This window comes from Dermacentor silvarum, chromosome 11 (assembly GCF_013339745.2).
Source record: "Dermacentor silvarum isolate Dsil-2018 chromosome 11, BIME_Dsil_1.4, whole genome shotgun sequence".
Classification (NCBI taxonomy): Eukaryota; Metazoa; Arthropoda; class Arachnida; order Ixodida; family Ixodidae; genus Dermacentor; species Dermacentor silvarum.
In genome coordinates this window covers 104,388,877-104,409,082 of record NC_051164.1, presented here as the reverse complement: position 1 = coordinate 104,409,082, position 20,206 = coordinate 104,388,877, and the positions used below count along the sequence as shown (strand labels likewise).

The 20,206-nt window shown below is 44.5% G+C and overlaps 1 protein-coding gene across 1 annotated transcript in view; it reads left to right on the top strand.

Moving 5' to 3' along the window:
- Positions 1-20,206, top strand: part of LOC119432341 (vitellogenin-6-like) — a 40,418-nt gene that overhangs the window by 9,159 nt on the left and 11,053 nt on the right. Inside the window, 14 exon segments of the mRNA XM_049659422.1 lie at positions 1,553-1,720; positions 2,390-2,529; positions 3,894-4,077; positions 5,252-5,448; positions 5,707-5,875; positions 7,233-7,397; positions 8,613-8,813; positions 11,440-11,657; positions 13,290-13,396; positions 14,008-14,282; positions 15,706-15,829; positions 16,463-16,682; positions 18,615-18,918; positions 19,708-19,917. Of these exon segments, the coding sequence (XP_049515379.1) occupies positions 1,553-1,720; positions 2,390-2,529; positions 3,894-4,077; positions 5,252-5,448; positions 5,707-5,875; positions 7,233-7,397; positions 8,613-8,813; positions 11,440-11,657; positions 13,290-13,396; positions 14,008-14,282; positions 15,706-15,829; positions 16,463-16,682; positions 18,615-18,918; positions 19,708-19,917 (2,682 nt within the window).

Sequence of the window (20,206 nt, the reverse complement as noted above, 5' to 3'; positions counted from 1 at the left end):
AAATTGGCTACATTATCGATTACGAGGAAAAAACGCAGATCAGAATTCAACTGCACTATAAATACCACCACAATTAACCCAGTGATGGAGTTCAAGTACCTTGGCTTAATATTAACACACGACTTTAGATGGGAACGCCATGTTAACAACGTTACCTCGACCGCATCTAAACAGGACGTTTCAGACTAGCACCCCCAAACACAAGACTACTAGCATATAACAGGTTTGTCAGGACCAGTATTAGAATATGCAAATGTCGTTTGGTTTCCTTTCACCAAAGAACTCATTAACAAACTGGAAGCAGTTCAAAGGAAGGCACTAAGATGTATTTACAATAAATATAGGTTAACAGACTCACCCACGGAATTGCTAAAACAGGTCGGTATCCTTACCTTACGAAACCGAGCCAAGCTTACACGGTTTAAGATGCTGTACCAACTTATTCACAACGAAAAAAAAATAGACAGCTCAAAATACTTATCTATAACACAAGCACCACCTACCCGATATAAACACACTCTAAACACACGAACACCCAGTTCATACGGAAAGTCATAAGCCTTCCATTTTTTTCCCTTTAACGACGCGTGAATGGAACAAGCTGGACCCAATCATTACAAACAGTCCAACCATATCAATTTTTTTTAACATTAGTCGAAAACAAATTACATGCTTCACAATTCTGACCTACATGTGTTACCATTTTTTTCTGTGCCATTTTATTTTATTTTATTGCAAACGTAATTCCTATTTATATATAGATTATCACCTCCTTTGTAACTCTAAGTTTATTACCTTGTAGTACTTTGTCATTGTTAAGTTCCATTGTTTATTTATGCTATCTTTTTACCTTTTTAACAGGTGTTTATTAAAATATTATTAATAATATTTATTTAGCATCAATACAGGGGTTGATAAAGATTATTGCCTTGTATTATTCTGTTGTTACTGCCTATCACTCTTTACCACTTCTAATTGTTAGCTTAATTCATTACCTCTTGTTATTCCTAAGCATACGGCAGTGTATACCTTGTAATTAATGCTACGATTTCGTTCACCTTTGTCAATTGTCTACCTTTTTGATTACTCTCGTTCGTTTTTTTATTACCATGTATTGCTTTATTATTTATGCCAACCGTATTGTTTGTCTTTGCTAATTGTCAATGTATTGTATGTAAACTAAATATTGTACTAATTATTATTGTTATATTGTAAAACAACTATGTACATGCCCTTCTGTTATGATCCCTGATGGGATCGACAGTATAAATAAATAAAATTGAAACTGCGAACAAAAGAACAGCCCATAAGGGTGATTAGACCAAACAAATCGATACATACATTAAAAGAAACACAGAAGATGCATTCAACTACTGCGACCAAACTGCTTTGGATGAACAATAGCAGGGACTGTAAAAAAAGAAATATTACAAACGTTATCCAGTTTGAATGATATAACGCTGAGCGTCCAGCACATTTCATTGGTTAAATTGCTAGCCTGTTTATGTTTTTCCTAATGCCTTATGTTTTCCTTCAATATTAATTCCTACAGGATGGTCTGCACGGCCCTTGCGAGACGATGTACGTCGTGCATGAAGAAGAACATGACTACATTGAGGTGACCAAGGTTAAGAACCTGGAGAAGTGCGACCGCCACCACATTGCGAAGTTAGGCGTGAAGGTGGCCAAGAATTGCCTCAAGTGCAAGGCGGAAGAACCGGTGAGTAAAACGTCAGCTGTGCGTAGACGCGGAGTTCTTGAGCGAGTGTGTTGAAAGGGATGAAGAAACCCCAAAACGGATTTGCAAATAAAACAAGCGTTATATAGAGCAACGACAAATTGGTTTAGGCTGCAGAGCTATTCTTTAGAATTAAATTCTGAGGATTTACCTCCCAAATCTGTGATCTGAATATGAGGCACACCACAGTGGTGTACTCCAGGGTAATATTGACGACTTGGAGTTTTTTTAACGTTCACTAAATCCAATTACGCGAATGTTTTTGTCAAAATGAAAGTTCGCAGTTATGTTCAGAACACACACAACTTGAGGCTCAGATATTACCTCTCTTTGCCGAATTTGATCGGGTTACTCTGCAAAATTTGTTAAAAGTTGGGACACGTCAGATAAGTTCGTGTAATGAAAATACTTAAAATTAAAGGGATTTCCACGGTTTGTATACTCTCTAGTCAAACTACAAGTTTAGCAGGTTCTACAAATAATTTAATGCCCTGAAAACATAACCGTACGTAATACTGGAGAGTATTTTATTAAACCCAGTGCACTCAACCAAGACAGCTTTCTTCTTTTCTTTAGCTGGGAAACGACACGTCACTGATGGCTAAACTGCCCAATATGGCAATATTTACGTTGCTCTTTCTCTCTTTTCAGCACCCGTACTCCTCGACATCTGAGGTGTACTACGAACTCAAGGGAACCGCGCAGCATTACGTGATTGCGCATGCCTGGGCCGAGTCTGGATACCTGTTCAAGCCTCACGGCGAGGGCAAGAAGATTCACGTGAAACTGAAGTAAGCAGAGCTCGAGAGAAACAAGATCCTTCGCAAACGTATGCAAATCTGAGCAACCGATACATCAAAGGCAGCGAAGACGTACAATCGACTTCTAAAACTGCTCGGAAATTGCTGGGGATCTTTTGCTGACTCCTGCGTCGGTTATGATTCATCACCGACGTAGGAGGCATTCGTACGCGCGACTATGAAGGCTCTCTACGCCAACGCCCCTTGTGCGTTCTCATTGACATCCTGGGCCTACGGCCAGGTCCGAGCTCCAACGCTGATTATGCCTGCTGGCTGCCTCTTTACCAATAGAGCCGTACAATCTCCTTGCTGGTCCCCAACTGGAACGGGTATAATGCGACATTTCCTATTGGCTAATAGAGAGCGTCATTGTTTTCGTACGAGTTGTACGCAAGGTAATCTTTATGTTATGATGATTGATACTTACGTTTCAAAAGGGAAAAAAAAGGCAAGTTCCGTTGCTGTATAAGAGCAAGGGCACGGCTACATGGAAAAACACAAACTGCGAAACTAAGAAAAAGTAGTCGCCAAGGGTTCTTGCGTCGGGGGCTTTTTGAATAAAGAGCCTAAAGATATTAAGCGGCTTTATAATAGTGGACCTAAATCTTAATGCATGCTAAGTTTTTTTTTATGACATCCTGCTTGTCATCAACAAGAGTGAGTTTTCTAACGTAATACTTCCCCCAGCGTAAGTCGTCAAAGGCGTAATTCTTCTACCAACCAAACTATTCATTGAACGCACCTCTTCAACCTGTTTAGCCGTCTAACTTGCTTGAATTTTCAACCAGCGTAAGGTAAAGCAGGAAGTGAGCATTGCTGTAAGTGAGCTTTTCAGCCAACTAATCGCATGTGGGCACAATGCTTGAGTTTTCAGCCTCCGCTTCAGCCAATTGTAGCAGGCAGAAACACGTGTTTTAGTACAGAAACGACCTATGCTGAAGACGCACATAGCAATACACACGAAAGACAGGTTACTTGCGACTGTATTTTCTAAACATCAAATGCGTATACACGTGCGCATATAATAAGCCTCATATTGCTGTCGTTATCAATAAATAACCTTGCGAAGAGAAAAATATGTAATGTAAAGGACACTTTTTAGCCAGGTTAATGATGGACTGCGACGGCAAACTAATGGGTTTTACTTGTGCGTGCATTGAAGTTACGAATTGCTGTTTAATGAAACCACAGCTGTAAGCACCACGCCCTGTCGCGTGTTGGCTGTCAGGTATGCCTGCCAAGTTCATGGCTTTACAGTAAATATGATGCTTTAGCCAACTGGCAGCGAAAAGCAAGTGTTTCGTGTAAGTCTCGGTCCCCCACGCAACGCTCTGACTGGCCACGCACATCTGCAGTCGCACCCTGGACCTTCTGGAGCAGCACGAAGCCACCACAGAGACCGCGCTTGCCGAGGACGCCGTGAAGGAGCACTCTCTGGCCCAGGAGTTCTTCACGACTGGCGACCTGCAGACTCAGGACGAGCTCAAGTACCCCAACGCTGCTTTCAAGCACTTCCAGGTTAACGCCAACATCAAAAAAGTGAGCTCACCCTTAACTTAGGTGAATTAGTGCTCGGATCACGCTCGCATTTCGCCAATTTAACCCCGCGAGAGCAAAAGAAAATGGTCCGTGTAGAATCAAAGCGGCAACAACCGCGTTATAAAGTATATGGATGACGCCCTCCATCTAAAGTGGAGAAAGAGAGAGGGTGCTCGCCCGCAAAGCGACTTGATGGGTAACGAAGGCGGAGAAACACCAATCCTCTTCGAATAGTGCAGTTTAAGGCGCATTATTCACCTTCGAGTTGAAAGCGAAATCTTGCATCAGATCGACTGGTCAGTTCCTTTGACTAATGTATATGGCATTTGGCCAGGACAAGGCAACCGTCTGTTTTTCTATGTATGTGGAGGTTAGCCATGCGTCTTTACGCTTGCATTAGGCTTTGTTTTTCTTTACGTTTCCTTGCTTTAGCACCTGATTTCTAGCACGTATTCTTTCCAGTGTGCGTTTCCATGCGGTTACGAATCCATCGTTCACTTGGGCCTATAAGTGAAATATTGAAATTTCATCGAAACAGTCCTCAAACTTAGTTTTGCAATTGGTGAGGTTGCAAACATCTCTTGCTCGGAGCTGTCTGTAAACATGGCTTCTTGAAACAGGGCTTCCAATTTAGTGACACAATCGTTTGGCTGAAAAAACAGCCTGCTCTTTGTATTCGTATCTTGAAGCGTTTGAGATTGCTAGTGGTTATGAATTAGCAAGGGTGACCTTTACGCGTAAATGCGAGTGCCTCAGTCATGCCTCTGAAACAAATGTGTGTACGCCAGACATTCACGGAATTTATTAAAACCGAAATCTGTCGAGCGAAATTGTTACCTTTAGCATAGACAGATCACCTTCTTTTATTTGGGTATTACCTAATTCAAGAAAAAAACAGTGGTATTTATATTGCATACTGTACTACTACCCAAACAAAAAGGGTAGGTCTCGTCAGCAAACAATGACTAATTTAACCTCAATAAAAAGCAATTCATGACCTGCTAGCGTGACCAGGTGTCAAAATGGTTAAAAGGCGTTTATGGCTTCATGGGGCCTGCCTGACCGTTCAATTGTGCATCCCTGTTATATTGTAAGTTTCCTGATTTCTCAAAAAATACTCAATTTAAAGATTAAACCAACACAAATCCCTCGAATGACTACCCCAATTTCACAGTTCGCGGAAGGCCTCCACCAGCTGGCGCAATTGGAGTACACGGACGATGACATCAAGGAGATCGACAACAAGGCGAGCGGAAGCCAGTTATTCATCGCCCTGTTCCGCTCTTTCAGCAGCTTCGACTTAGATGAGATCGACGCAACATACCACAACCACGTGCTCTCTGCACCGGAGGAACTCAAGGATAGCGTCCTGTAAGTGACCATGTCTAATCCTGCTTCTGTACAACACACCCAGCGCTTATGAAGCACGTTTCAGGGAGGGCTGTCTAATCCTTAAATATGGTGGATTCGAGACAACATAAAGCTTTTGCAGGAGAATATTCGCATAAGGGCACGCAAAATGCATTCCATGTGGGTTCTTGTAGAAAGTTAATGTTATTGTTAATGCCGCGAAAATATTTGAGTAAACTTGATTGCACGAGCCTTTCGTGTCTCCATCCTGTTCTGCAGACACGCGTTCCTGGACCTCCTCGCCGCGGCCGGCATGAACCCTCACGTCACCTTTGGCCTGAACCTGATCAAGAATAACGCGCTGAAACCAGTGGATGCCCGCCGCTTCTACGGGCAACTCCACCTGAACCTGAAGGAAGTCAGCACTGCCATGATTCACCAAATTGCCGTAAGTAGAAACTGAGTACTAAGTGTCGTCATATAGACAGCATTGCATGCAGTTGAACAGCATGTCGCCCTTCGAAAATAAGTTTTAGATTCACGTATGAAGCACAAATCAAGAGTAAATTAAGAGGAACGTTTACTAGATTCGATCTCATCGCCTCTACGTAGCACGTACTCATGTGCTAAATTATATCAGCTAGATATTGGCGCCTGTAACGTCGCTTCCTTTTTTTCACATTGGTGCCTATGTGGTAATGACATTCTGTTGCTGCATGCAAAGACACGTGTTCTATTTCTGGCCAAGGAGCTGGCGTTACATTGGGAACATGCACTCTAAAGAAGGTTTGCACCGCTTCGCGCTTGTCTTGTCCCGATGCTATATTCGTGCGTGTCTTTTCTTTCTTTAACGCTGCGCACCCGGTACTTCAAAGTCACAAAATGCATACTTGTTTTCAGCGTGGAGCAGTATTCTCGACAGGAAAGTAGCGAGCGCCGAGTTTTCATGAAAGGAAAAGCAAGCCACACAGATGACGATTATGGTTTCGGGACAATTAGGATACGCCCCAAACGGTGCAAACTACTTTTATAGTGCGGTGCAAATGGGCAGTTCTCCTGAAATTCCATCTAAAATTAGAGAAATTGGTGCAGGTCAAAACTAATTTGCTGCCTGTTCCCGAAGGACTTCCCTCGTGTATATTCAAACTGGGTTTAGAAAGCGGAAGCTTACGAATCATAGTAGGAATGATATATAATTACCTTAATTAGTTACAAATATGCACATTCTCACTTCACGTGCAAAACGTGCATGCACCAATTTTTTTTTTCAATAGGCAAATCTGAGGCACGATACTTACCCGTTCGGATTACTACACAGACTCCCGTTTTCTATAGAACCATGGTGCGCCAAATGGCGCAATTTGATTTTAAAAAAAACGGAGAAAATTTCATCATTACATTAAGGTTTAAAGGCCTGTTGCCTCGCCAGTAGTTTCTGCGTAGGCTGGCGCTACGTAGAAGCATTATTTGGCATTTTCTTAGTACGATTCATACCTAGCCGTTACCAGCAGAACGCGACGCAGAAGATAACTGCAAAGCAAAAGAACATGACGCCCTCGCTCCTTCGTACAGTATCATGTTGACGTTTGTTCCGTGTTCTGTACGTTGTTCGTTGAAGTGTCTGCTTGGCCTCTCTCTGCCCGTCTCGTCAGGGTGGCATTTTCTAGTGCTCCAAATTTATTTTTATTTTTAGTTCAGGTTTGTCGGAGTAACTCAGGCGAAACGAATGCTGGCAGAAACACTTCCAAGCTAACGCAATACCTGAAAGAGTAACAACAATCGCAAACGCCACCGCCCTTGTGCAGGACTCGTGCAAATGGGAGGCCGTCAAGAGCAACAAAGAAACTTGGAGTGCCTGCAAATTCGCTGCCAGCACGGTCGCAAGCAGCAGGGGATGCAAGCACGCCCACAATGACCACGAGGAGGACCATGGCTACTGCAGCCCCGAGATCGTCTCGCACATCTTCAACGTGAGTGTCTACATAGGCCGGTCTGCATGCTTTGTCCAATTCTGGGTGGTCAGTGTAGTATCCCTCAGCTCCCGACTTTCATGCATAGGATAGGCGGCACAAGGTGACTTACCTTACACATCTTTATTGTGCCCCTTGCCGAGTTCCATTCTAGCAAAGGGTGGTTGATTTGTAACCACTTCAAACGTTTGAGACGATGTTCTATCGAACAAAAAAGATTACGGAACACGGGATCTCAGAAAACACTAAATATCCGAGGGGTCTTTAAAAGTAGCCAGTAAAACCGTACATCACAATGTTGTCCGCTTATACCAGTAGAGGCTGGAAATAGTAATACCAGGCTGCGTTTTGAGGCTGCGGAGATATTCAGCTTTTTGTCAGATCCCTTGGTCCGTAAACTTTTTGGTAGATAGCACATTACTGACAAAGTTCGTAAGTATTTCGAGTGAGCTTAGTAGTGAGGCAATATGCGAGTCAGTTTAACGAAGCAGGCCGAATGTTTTTTTTTTTTAATATCGGTGAATTGCACAGGATAATGACGTGCATTATGCAAAGCATTATTGGGAGCTGAGAACAATAGTAAATGTGTAATACGCACTAACAAATGGTGACGTAGCGTGTCCGATTAAGGTTTTTTAATTCATTTCATAGCATGTGTCGCAATAGCAAGATTAAAGCCGTCCCTGCTTGTAAGACATGCTCGACGGTGCGCAGGATCTGATAAAACATTTTCGGACCCTGGGCAAGCAACCTCGATTTCGAATGTGCAACATGTACTTGTACGGCAAGAAAAAAACGGAGCAGATATTCCGCTTTCTCGCAACACCCACATCTCGCAAACGTCATGGCCGTCCTGTACACCTAGTGCCTACCAGTAAGGCTGGCATCACATGCTCTATATCTCTCGACAAACAAGCAGAGAACTCCATCGGTATTTTGCGCATAGCTTTGCCACATGGCTTTGCGTGTGCATTGAGGCTCACGTAGGCGTGAGCCGCAATGCGTTTTCTATGCATTTGACATTTTATATTTTGTGTATAACAGGTAATCAGGCCTCTATCATGTATTGCTTCATCTTTAGCTCCCGTATATCAAGAAAAATTACACATCTGAGTCGGAATACTTGCCCCGGCTTTCAGATAGTTTCTCCCACTTGGCGGATCGTTCTGAACCCTCCGTTTTCCAATAACGATCATCCGGGTTCGTGCCACGCAGTACTCAGTCACGCCGGCAGACACACACGACGAGTCCGAGTTCGAGAGCAACGTCTATCTGCGTGTGGCTGGCAACCTGGGCACACGGAAAGCGATGCACTACCTGGAGCGCTTCATCTGCCCCAAGTGGCACGCGAGCGAACCCAAGAGGATGGCCGCCCTGTGGGCGCTGAAGCAGGCCTCCAAGCACCACCCTGATCTGGTGAGCATTTACTCTATACTACATAAATTCATGCGCTGCACCGAAGATGCAAGTCCTGCTTGCATCCAGCGCACAGCAAAGTGCAACGCAAGATTACCGTTGATTAGGTAGATTGTTGTTTAACAACTAAGCACTACCTAGATAAAAAAAAGAGTTGTTTTAGCCCACAATGCGAAGGCTAAACTTTAGTATACGAAATGCTGTATTTACTCGAAAATAGGTTGAACAAAAATATGCGTCGACCCCTGTACTATATTGAACACGCCTAGAAATAAGAAAATAGTGATGACGTGTAGTGTTTAATGGTGCAAAAACCAGCTATACCCAAAGAGCGCCATGACATATGGTGATGGGCTCTCAAATTATTATGAATGGAGTGGACAGTGGGTAGCAAATTGTTGATAAAAGGTGGCTGTAAAGAGGCCTAAAACATGTCGCTGTGAATTGCGTAAAATATAGGAGTATTAAAATAATGACAAAGGCTAATGATGTGAGCTATGAGCATAAAATATCCGTTACGAAGCGGTGACATAATAAAATATATGCAATAGCACTATTGCCTCAAGATGTCCCTGAAATCAAGGGCTGAGAGACACGTGCTTTGAAGACATCTTGCACTGCAGCTGCAGCCTGTAGGGCGAGACGGCGCTACAGATATCTTGACCAGATTATTTATCAATTGTTTACGTCTGCTAAATACTGTAAAAATAGAAAAATAATAATTCTCCTAAACGGGGTGGGGTGGTAATTTTTAAGGTTATATAGATTTTTTTTATTTAACCACTCGTGACTGATAGCAAATTTGTAGTCCTTGAGCTTGAATATTTAAAAAAGTGGGCATTACTTGCAGGAGAAATGAAAGCCAATAATCAATTATTTGACAAAAATTCACTAATTAAGTTCTTAATTACTTTACGGCTCATACTGACATTTACTCATTGTAGCCGGTGAGTTAGCAAGGCATATCCACTTAGAACGAATTTATTGGATGTTGTAGGTTTCGAGGTATGCACTGTTGTTCCACCTAATTTTTATTGAGACTGCTGTTTTATGCACTGAAGCACAAATGTGACTCAAACACCCATGTACTTCATCGCACACTTTGGCGATAAATATCTAGAAAATGGTGTCATGCTGAAAATAAATCTTAAACTGAAAGGATACGCCTTGCGAATTCACTGGCTACGATTCGTAAATTGCCATACGTCCAGTAAAGCAAATATTTAGGAAGCTAATAAGGAAATTCTTGTTAATTTGTTGAATATGTGTTTTGTTTTCTCGTGCAAGTAATGTCCGCTTGTTTTAATAATTCAGATCAATGACTATAATTATGCTATCTGCCACATATGTTTTTTTAGTTATGTATAACTTAGACATGATCACCTGGTAGGTCAACCGATATCTTTCCTTAGAAAAAGAAAACCTTGGAGCATGACACACCTTCATTTATCGTAAGCACGGCTATTACATCTCGTTAGTCCATGCCACAAACTGCGTCCTCCTCGGAACTGCAATGGAAGTCATCTTCGTCGGATGCTTCGCACGCGTTCTCGGCAGCTCAAACAACGTCGTCCGTGGTTTCGTCGAGCGCGTTGCGTATGCAGCCCTTCCTAAAGCTAGTCTGAATAATCTCCATACTGGCATCACGGTGTACTCGATGAAGTAACTTCGTGAGGTTCATACTATTACTATAGCTTTGCTCACGAACATCAGTCGATAGCTCGTTCTCGGTAACTATTTAAAAAAAACCATCGGCCTATATTCTAATAAATGCAGTATGTCCCGCCGATGTATGCCCGCCGATGTCGCCGCATACGTTTAGAGGTACTTCCGCATATTTCGGTGATTTTTCTGCACCTAACTATGCGCCAGATGTTGCCGACTCCCTTAAGATCACTTAGACAAGCAGCATGTCATTTTGTCAAGCGCTTGGCATTGTAGATTTATTTTTACATTGCCAGAAGACTTGTAGCGAGACGAATACTTTGAGAAGCCTACAACGTAGACGTTGAAGCACAATAATATCACACCATAACAGCAACATTGCAACAATATAAAGGGTAAGGTTGCTATTACGTTGCAACTAACACGCAGAAGAAAACGACTACAACCTGCCCAATTGAGACCTGTCTCAAGTCCTTAGACCCTTCACCACTTGAGGAGCCAAACGGGCCACCTGAGTTTGGTGTTTTATAAACTGTTCTATCATGATGCCTTATCGGAAACTCACGACTACATTGCCCATCGTATTTCAAAGTGGCAACTGCTTCAAGATATTTCTTGTTCAGTACACATGCCACCAAATTGTTGTACTGATAGCAACGGTTCATAAAGCAGCATCTAATTTCACATGACACTAGAGACAGCCGTAATTTTATGCTTGATTTATGGCGGCAGATGTCGCAAGTGCGAATTAAAGCCTGAGCATAAATTTGTTCTTAGTTCAAGCCTTGACATCATATTTCCAGAGTGTATATAGTGCAGGCTCCATTGTTCTGACATTTTCTGATTCTTGCCTTTCGTGTCTCAACTTACGAGGCGCCTATTACAAGTTTTTCAAACATTCTCTGACGTACGGAAAACCGAAAAGCTATTTCGCAATCCCCTTTCTCTTGCTTCCTCGCAGGCACACTCTATCGCCCTGCCCGTCTTCTACAACACGAGCGAACCGAGCGAGATCCGTATCGCCTCTTTCCTCGTCGTCTTATTCAGCCACCCCGAGCTCTACCTACTGCGTCACATCGCTCGCGAGATGGTCACCGAGCCCAGCGACCAGGTGGTGGCGTTCGTGTCAAGCGCATTCCGTTCCTTGGCCAAGTCCAAGTACCCCTGTCATCGAGAACTGTGAGTTACTCGGCGAACAGAAGATAGTTCCTGTGTTTAGAACGAATGAAAGTTGAACAAGTTGTTAGCGATTCATAATGTGTTAAGGCCGGCGTGCAAGCGCGGACACGATAAGTAGAACAAGGACAAGAGAAGGAGGTGTTGTTCTCATCTGTGCCAGCCGACAAGTATAAATTCCACTGGTGTAACTCATTTGCATGACACTTTCATGTCACGAATGCCAGCTGACAGATACCTTTTTGAAAAGTAACTATGCTGCCAGTACAAATTCATGCGCCCGAGACTTGATGGACCACGAAGAAACTTCAAGACACGTCAAGGACCACGCATCGAGGGAGGAACTGGGAAATGATACATATAACGTTAGAATTTCGAGACGTGGTGTGGATTTGGGACAAAACAGGAATAATCAGTCTAGTTCACATTACTGTCAAGAGTATCACTTGAAGAGGGCACATACAAAATATAGTGTGCTGCTGGATAGGCAACTAACGTTGAACTTGGATATAAGGGAGCTCTAAACCTTTACCCAGCAGTGGAATAAGACCATTTTATAATCAATATGATGACGATGAATTAAGTAGCCGTTAACTTCTCAATGGTTATGCCTAAAATTACTGGCTACTGCAAGAAACGTTTCTAGTAGAACACACTAAAATGGATTGCAGCAAAGAAAACAGACAACTGGGCGCGCCTGAATATGTGATAATTTTGGATTAGCAATAGAATATTGTACATTTATTATTCGTATTCGCACTAAATATTCAAAATGTCTCCACAATTTTATATAATACAAATATCCGGAATAATATTTGGACGCGACAGTACCGTGATTGTACGGTCAAGAAGTAGTTTATTGATGTGAAAAAGTAGAGAGGTCGGCCGGAATATGGAGCATCTGGCCTGCTACTCTACGTAAAGGAAGGGGAGGAGGGGAAGAAAGAGGGTCACAATGGGGGATGATAATGGGAGGAACTAGGTGAAAGAACACATTGCACAGATGATTATCACAAGCGTGAGTCCAGGCCCGTGTCGCCTAAGAAGCGTGAAAAAGCACGCATTGCCTCTGTTGTCTGACAACTCTGTGGCCCTGCGCCTAGCAAGAGGTCCTCCGACAGTGGTCTATTGTATAAATGCCTCAAGGTGGCTGCCAGTGTGAGTCTTTCGCGTGCATACTCCGGGCACACCACGAGCACATGGTCTATAGTCTCTATAACACCACACACTGAACATTCCGGGGAGTCTGTCCGTCCAATGATGTGCAAATATTTGCGCGTGAAAGCGACGCCTAGTCGCAGTCTGTGTATCAAGCATGTATGAGGGCATGGAATTCCACGCAGAACAGGAAATTGCATATCGGGATCCAGCCTTTTAAGGCGAACGTGACGAGCGTCTGGCTGGGCCCAGTATGTTTTCGTCGCACTCCTCACGGTCAAGTTTTTACAGGTGACCTTTGAGGGCAAACGTCGATGCATACCTGTGTTCAAGAACCTTTCACGATCAGGACATTTCCAAATAATGAGCTTTGACATAAGATCACATAGTCATGCGCTGCATTTATAAGCACACTAATGGCTCATCTCACAAAAAAGACACGTTAATTAAATGTTTGCTCTAAATTCTCTTGCGCAGTGCCCAGCAGATGCGCTACGTGCTGCCAGAATGGGACCACGACACGAGGTTCAGGAGGCCCGTAGACAAGGCTTCGTCTCACCTACTCATCTCTTCCACATACAGCCGTAAGCTTACTTCATCATGTCATAAAGCTGTTCTTTTCTACAGAACCCCTGACCATTTCCACAGATGACTTTCTGCTACTATTCTACTATTTGCTCTACTGTGCTGCACTTGAAAGACTCCTGTTAAGCTTCTACACTTAACCTCCTCAGGCACAGCATCCACAGCTCCCGCGCAAACGTGGTCTCGCTCACATTGGGCAAGAAAGTAGCAACCACGGTCAAAAGTCTGGGAGAGTTCGCAAATAAAGATTCGCTTGAATCATCATCATCAGCCTATATTTGTGTCCACTGCAGGACGGAGGCCTCTCCCTGTGATCTCAATTTACCCCTGTCTTGCGCTAGCTCTAACAATACATACGTAGACCGAGTCCTTTGTAATCGATTAAACATTTCACAGTGTCCTCACGGCAAATCCAATTTCCGTATTGGCAATCAGTTTCTTATTTTGCCTTCAGCATTAATTTTTTGTCCATTGAATAAGCAAAAGCGTACAGGCCAAATAAGAAAAAAAGTAACCGCTGGGAAGACGTCTTTCTGTGTTACGCTTTAGTCGCCTACATGACCGAAAGATCCAGGCTGCGACGCTTCCATAACGGTATATTTCGATGCAGCCAAATACGACTACGGTGGCATGACGTCCTCGGTGATGCTCCGCTCGCACGACAGCTACCTGCCCCGGAACATGTATATTATGCTGAGAGACTACAAGGCCGGCCACAACTTCGACACCCTCACCCTTGAGTTCGAGAGCTGGGGCCTCGACAAGTTCCTCAATCACCTCCTGGGCCCACAGCCCGGATCCACGAAGAACCTTTGGAATTTCATGGGCCGTCGCCGCATACCGCGTGATGCATCGGCTAAGGAGCGAAAGGAGATCGATGAAGCCGTGAGTGTTTCAAGCCATTGACTGACTGATTATCAACGGCACAGATCTTGCTGTATACGTGAGGTGCCTTATCAAAAGATGATGGAATATTGTGTTGTTAGTTCCGTATAGTGCTCTGGCAGTGCTAGGGTTGTATTACTATAATACGCGTGTCTTGTAGTGACAATCTGGCGTCGTGATCGTCATTGGAGCCTATTCGGGTTCGTAGTAACGCGGAATTGATGTCTCGCACAGCATTTGAGTTCTGCCAGGATGCGCTGAAACGACGAAGGCAACGTTTTCGGTTTTAAGTAAACATTCCCACATCAACAGATAAATTATAGCAGCCGATTAGTTTTTGGATGTGATATGTCTCACTGTCGCTAAAGCAATCACGACTGTGTCGTAGGGGCACTAATGTCTATCGTAGCGCCGACGGTTGTCACCAGAAAGCCAGTCCTGTCGGGACAAGTTCAACATTTGTTGAGTTTTGGAACCTACAGCTGTCGTCACGCCTTTCATTTGTGCCGTACGAAAGGCATTCCCGTATCGCAATCTTCCATCGTGTTGTCACAAAAGAAGTGATTTCCTACCAGCGTGCACAATTTCTGTCTTTAAAGTAGCATAATTCTAGGTGTTGCAACAAGGCCAATTTCGTTGAGACAACGCAAAATTTCTTCGTTTCGTAAACTTCCAATTTTTTTGACGCTAACAATGAATGACGGCACCGTTATTAAATCTAACCAACACCCACACATCAAGGCAGTCAGGGGTCAATATACTATATACCAATCAGCAATCAGGCTTGATATCTGTCTGTAACATTGCACAGAAATGCAATAAGTTTTCACTCATAATTTTCCCCAGAAACATTTAGTTTAAACAGTGGGGGTAAACATCCTATTTTTATTTGATGCAGTTAACACAAATTATGTTCTTGATAAACAGCCACTATTGTAAATTCACTATCTTGTGTTTATGACTGGGCAGACCAAGATATGGTGCATGTATTCTTGGTCTCTTCAGTTTGCGCCCAGACATTTCAACAGCTGCATTACAAATTGAAAGTGTTGGGCAGCCACATTTTGTCCCTTCAGACCTCAATTGGAGGATGGCTTGTTTTAGGCTTCTCGCAGATGTGTCGAAATCACTAGAGCAAATATCTGCGGACATTAACACTGTCATTCCGTTTATTTACCTATTTATTTCAGAAGTGAATTATTTCAGAAGTTTAAGATATAGCAGTGTGCGAAAACACTTTTTCTTCTCGACTTGGATAGGCTATTTAGTACCACTGCACGAGGACAGAAGAGAGGCATTTATTATGCTCGAGTAAATGCATGAAACAGCCAGAAATGTGCGAACTGTCACTCTCTCCGTGTCATCACACTCTCAACTTCGCCCAGTTAAACGTGGGTTTTATCGTCTTCTTTGAAATGCGCAGCTGCACATCACCGACCGAGAGTACGACCCGATGTACGCACGTCTTAGCCTGTCCATCTTTGGAAAGACCGTCGATACTTACAGCATCGACGAGAACTTCTTGGCCACATTGCAGCAGAAGAAAGGTTGGCAGTTTCGCTATCGATTTGCAATATGTTACACTGTGCAATTGAGACATCAGTAGGTTTGTATTATGCACTCAAAGAAAAGATAGCACCACTATGGGCTGTTCTTGTCCGAAAACGAATATTGTTTTTTATCTTGCATGCATTTCTAGTTTTTAATGCTGGGCACTCGGTAATTCCGGCGAACGGGAACGTAACCAAGACAGACAACGATTACAATTTGGGAACATGATGTGCTCCAAAGATACGCCATGATACGGCCTGATATTCAGAATTGCACCAGACCAGCCAGGTTAGAATGTGCGGTCTTCGAAAGCAGAATTTGCTTAAGTCTGCCCATATAAACGACCTAGAGCACATAAATCAGCACTTAAACACCTGCAGTACGCCGACAATAGTCCGGGAAATGCGTTACTCATGTAGCATCAAGATAGTAAGTTGTTGGGCTGGTTCGTTCGCCATATCTGGCGAAGGGGGGCGTCTTTCCTGTGCAGTCTCTTTCTTTCCGTACCTCTTCTGCGCTTTTCTTTTATAAGACATATGGTACAGCATAGTTGAAAATGGAAATTTCACGGTGCTACACCGGTTGAACCTAATACCTACCATGTTACTTCCCTCTGCACGCGCCTTCAGACAAACCAGAGGAGACAGTTCAGAAGTTGTTGGGCGCTGAAGTCCGCAAGAAGTACTTCTACTTGACTAAGGACGTAACTGTGATAATGCCAAGCGAGTTGGGCGTGCCAGTCATCTTCGACTTCAAGCAGGCTGAGTTTATCTACGGAAAGCGAGAGAAGATGGCTCTCACCCACGGCGACAGCGCGGAGCTCAACTTGGACATCAAGCGCCACTACCTGTGAGTACTTCTGCTGCTAAGCCAAAGGATACGCTGGCTTGATTCCGCCCCAGCACGAGTGTGTAATGCGTAAACGTTTGTGGCCCTGCAACGCACTTTCTGTCTTCAACACACCCGTAAATAAGTGTGGCATTCCATTGCAAGAAAACCACAATAAAGACGCTGAAGAATGAACCCGCCCACACTCATGGCTACGTTTCTGCCCATTATAATCTTCATAGTCGGCCAATGTAGCGTAAAAATGCAAAATAACATCATTCAGCACCAACGCCATCATTGGCATGTTTTAACGCGATTGGCTTTCTTCAATTACTTCACAGACTTTCCGGTGCCTACCAGCCTGTCGCTCACATTATCTAACAGTTTTCCCTCCAACCTGGGTCCCTGCCTAGTGCTTGGTCTGATGGGTAGGGAACTAAGCTGCTGTACTGAAGGAACCTGGTTCGAAACCAACTGTCGAACCAACTCGGGTACCGAGTATGCGCCATAGGATATGCGCAACTTCAATGACAAAAAAAATGATTGAAAATTTTGTGGTGCGTTGCGAAATCGAACCCGCACCTTGTCTGATTTTATATTCACATACGCGCACCACGCGGACTTTGCGGTGGGGCCGCTAGAAGGCGCACCATGTCTAGAGAGAGTAGACGGACCTAGAGTAGAGGCAGGACATTAGGCAAAATAATAACAAGAGCTTGGTGGCGCAACCCACCACGCCATTTCAAAGGGGACGCTCATATCATCCGTCAGTCCATCCAGAAGCGCGAGAGAGGAACCCTGCTGGATACACACTTTTACATAACACGTCTCTGCGGCGGCAATATTGTGTGTCGCTGCATTGCTTCAATGATAATTAATTAACGTCAACATACATCGTGAGATGAATGTCGCTGCCATAATTTTCATTAAAAAATGCCTAGCATATATGCGAGCCATGTGTCGAGTTTAACCGGTCTTAGTTGAATGTTCTGCCCAAAGATTGCGAATATATACCGGTCTGCAATAAAACTGGGAAAACGCCGAATGTCGTTCAGAGCAGTTATTACTCGTAACGTACCTCGTGATTACGCATGACTCGAACCCTAAACATGAACAAACTGATCTCTACTATGTTTTGCTAGATGCCGCTTCCACCGATCCAGGTGCAGGTGAAGCCAGTGGAAAGGCGGTGCCGTGCAGCGTCTTGTCCCGGAAGTAGGGCGTATGCTCCACTTACTAGTTCGTGCGGTCACTTAATATTCCTGCCGTAAAAAATATTTCTTTGTGGTTTTCCGCAATTTAGGAGATGTCTCCACATGTCTGGTAAGAGCTTTTACGATGATCTGAACTCGTATGCGATAGTTTTCTTTTTTCTTTTAACAGAAAGCGCTTTCTCATTCATCAGTGCTTTCAGCACGTGCCACTTATGTTAGCGATGCTGTCTGTGCTGTGATGAAAATTCAGGAGGTCTTCTCGAAATACTTCTCTGGGCTGCTTCGGTAGTTCACGGCACAAAAGACAAGTATATTAGCGGAAGAAATGCCGCGCTCTCGTGCAGGCTCAATGCCACTGTAAAGTCGTGAAGTACCAACTTCCGGGACAAGGTTGGCTTCAGTAGAGGGCACTCGATGCGTTGTCCAGCCCCCTATAGTAGAGATCTGTGCTTGAACATGTGTCAAGTGGCTCTCGCGGTAAACCTTTCGTCCTGTAGAATTCTCCCGCGTTCGGCATAGCTGCCAATTAACTAATGACACTTTAATTGAGAAGTAGCGCGGCGTTGCCTCCCGTATGGCTCACGGGGTTTATCTAAAACGATACCAGCGGAGAATCTGCATGGGCACACAAAGTTATTAATTCCGTGAAATTCGTTGGCCATTATTTTGCGACGCCACACCAAACATTACCCTGGTTTCCTTTTTCTTTCTTTCAATTCCATCGCCACTCGAACAACAGATACGACGTCGCGTCTTACCAGATGTTCGGCTTCGCGCCGGAGTTCACCAAGCTGGGGCTCGGAACGGGCTATAGTGCCAGGACAGTCGTCTCCTGGCCGCTCGACCTCAAGGTGACCCTGGCACCGCTCGAGGGCAAGCTGAGCCTGCGTCGGCCCCTGCAGCTGCCCTGGAACGTTGTTAACCACAACTTCCAGCCATTCACATTCGCCATGCCCTTCGACACTCAGACGGATCCATCACACGCACTCGCCGAGTTCCACAATCTGGCGAAGCCTCTCTACCGACCTGAAGAACTGACCGAGGTAAACCATGCATGGAAATAGCTTTGAGCGTTATCATTCCTTAGCTCATCCGTCAGCCTAGCATCATCCGTCGCAGTCCGCTGCGCAGACCTTCGCAACGAGCCAGAAGGTGCTTCCATTGGTGCAAGCGCGCGATGCCGCGTGCGCTTCCACCAATGAAAGAGGCGAGTTCTATCACGTGATGCAAAGCTTGGTACCCTGTATGCCACCACCAGGGCCTTCCGCGCATCATGGGTGGCGGAACCTAGCGATTGCGCTCGAAGGAGTATGGAAGTGTCGCCTTGGAGCGGTCATGCCTCACCTTTCATTTCGTGAGTCGGTAGCTGCACGAGCGTTTGCCGCCGCGTCACGTTAACCTGATGGCGTCTACGGGGGCGATGTCCAGTATTCTTAAGATGGTGGCGATGACTACAAGCTCAAAAAAGCGCGCGGGAACAGATGTTTAGGGCAGATGACAGGGACTTTTCTACATGCAGCAGTGTTAGGTCCGCTTCCACGCTTTTACCTACTTGCATCCGTCTAGTTATCTCACGCTGTTTCAAACGAGAACTTATGGCATGATCTCCAAAAGGGCATAACTGAAAACTATCGAGTAAACGATGTATAAGAAGAAACGTACTCGCGGGTGAATTTTTAGGTGTCTTTAAGGTCGGCATGCAACTTCCTGAGATTCAGATCGGCAGCGTTTAACACTACTTATACTACAGTAGCCTCAAATGCCAATATCAGAATATTTACCACTACTAATGTATAGCCTTCCTAATATCAATTATTTGGCTTCATGCGCAGTTTGACCGCCACTACTTCGACGACACCTTTGGCGTAAGCCTGAACGTCAAGGGCCATTTGATCAGCAAGGGCCTGCACCGGGCTGTGCGCGAGGTCTACCACGAGATGTCGTGCCGGGAGCGATTCTACTACATGGCCGTCAATCCTCGCTGGCACCCACGTGACATCAAGATCTACGCCCTCCCCGCTGCCCAAGATCCCACCAAGGAAGTGAGTCAAGAAGGCCGTCCTTGAATGCAGACGTGACACGTTAGATATGAGAAAGACCAAGACAGAACAGGGGCCACCATTTCTGAACACAAGGGCACCGCTGTTTCCGATTTGAAAATAGAGCGGGATGGCCATTCGCGTAGTAATTGCAGGTTATCATTACAATCGGGGGACGTTTAACTGCTTTTTCGCGTCAAATTCACGTCTTTTTAGCCTACTACTTTCACGTTCGAATTTGTGTTCGTGCTTTGCTGTGCATGACAATTCTGAGATTTGGTGACTGCAGGAA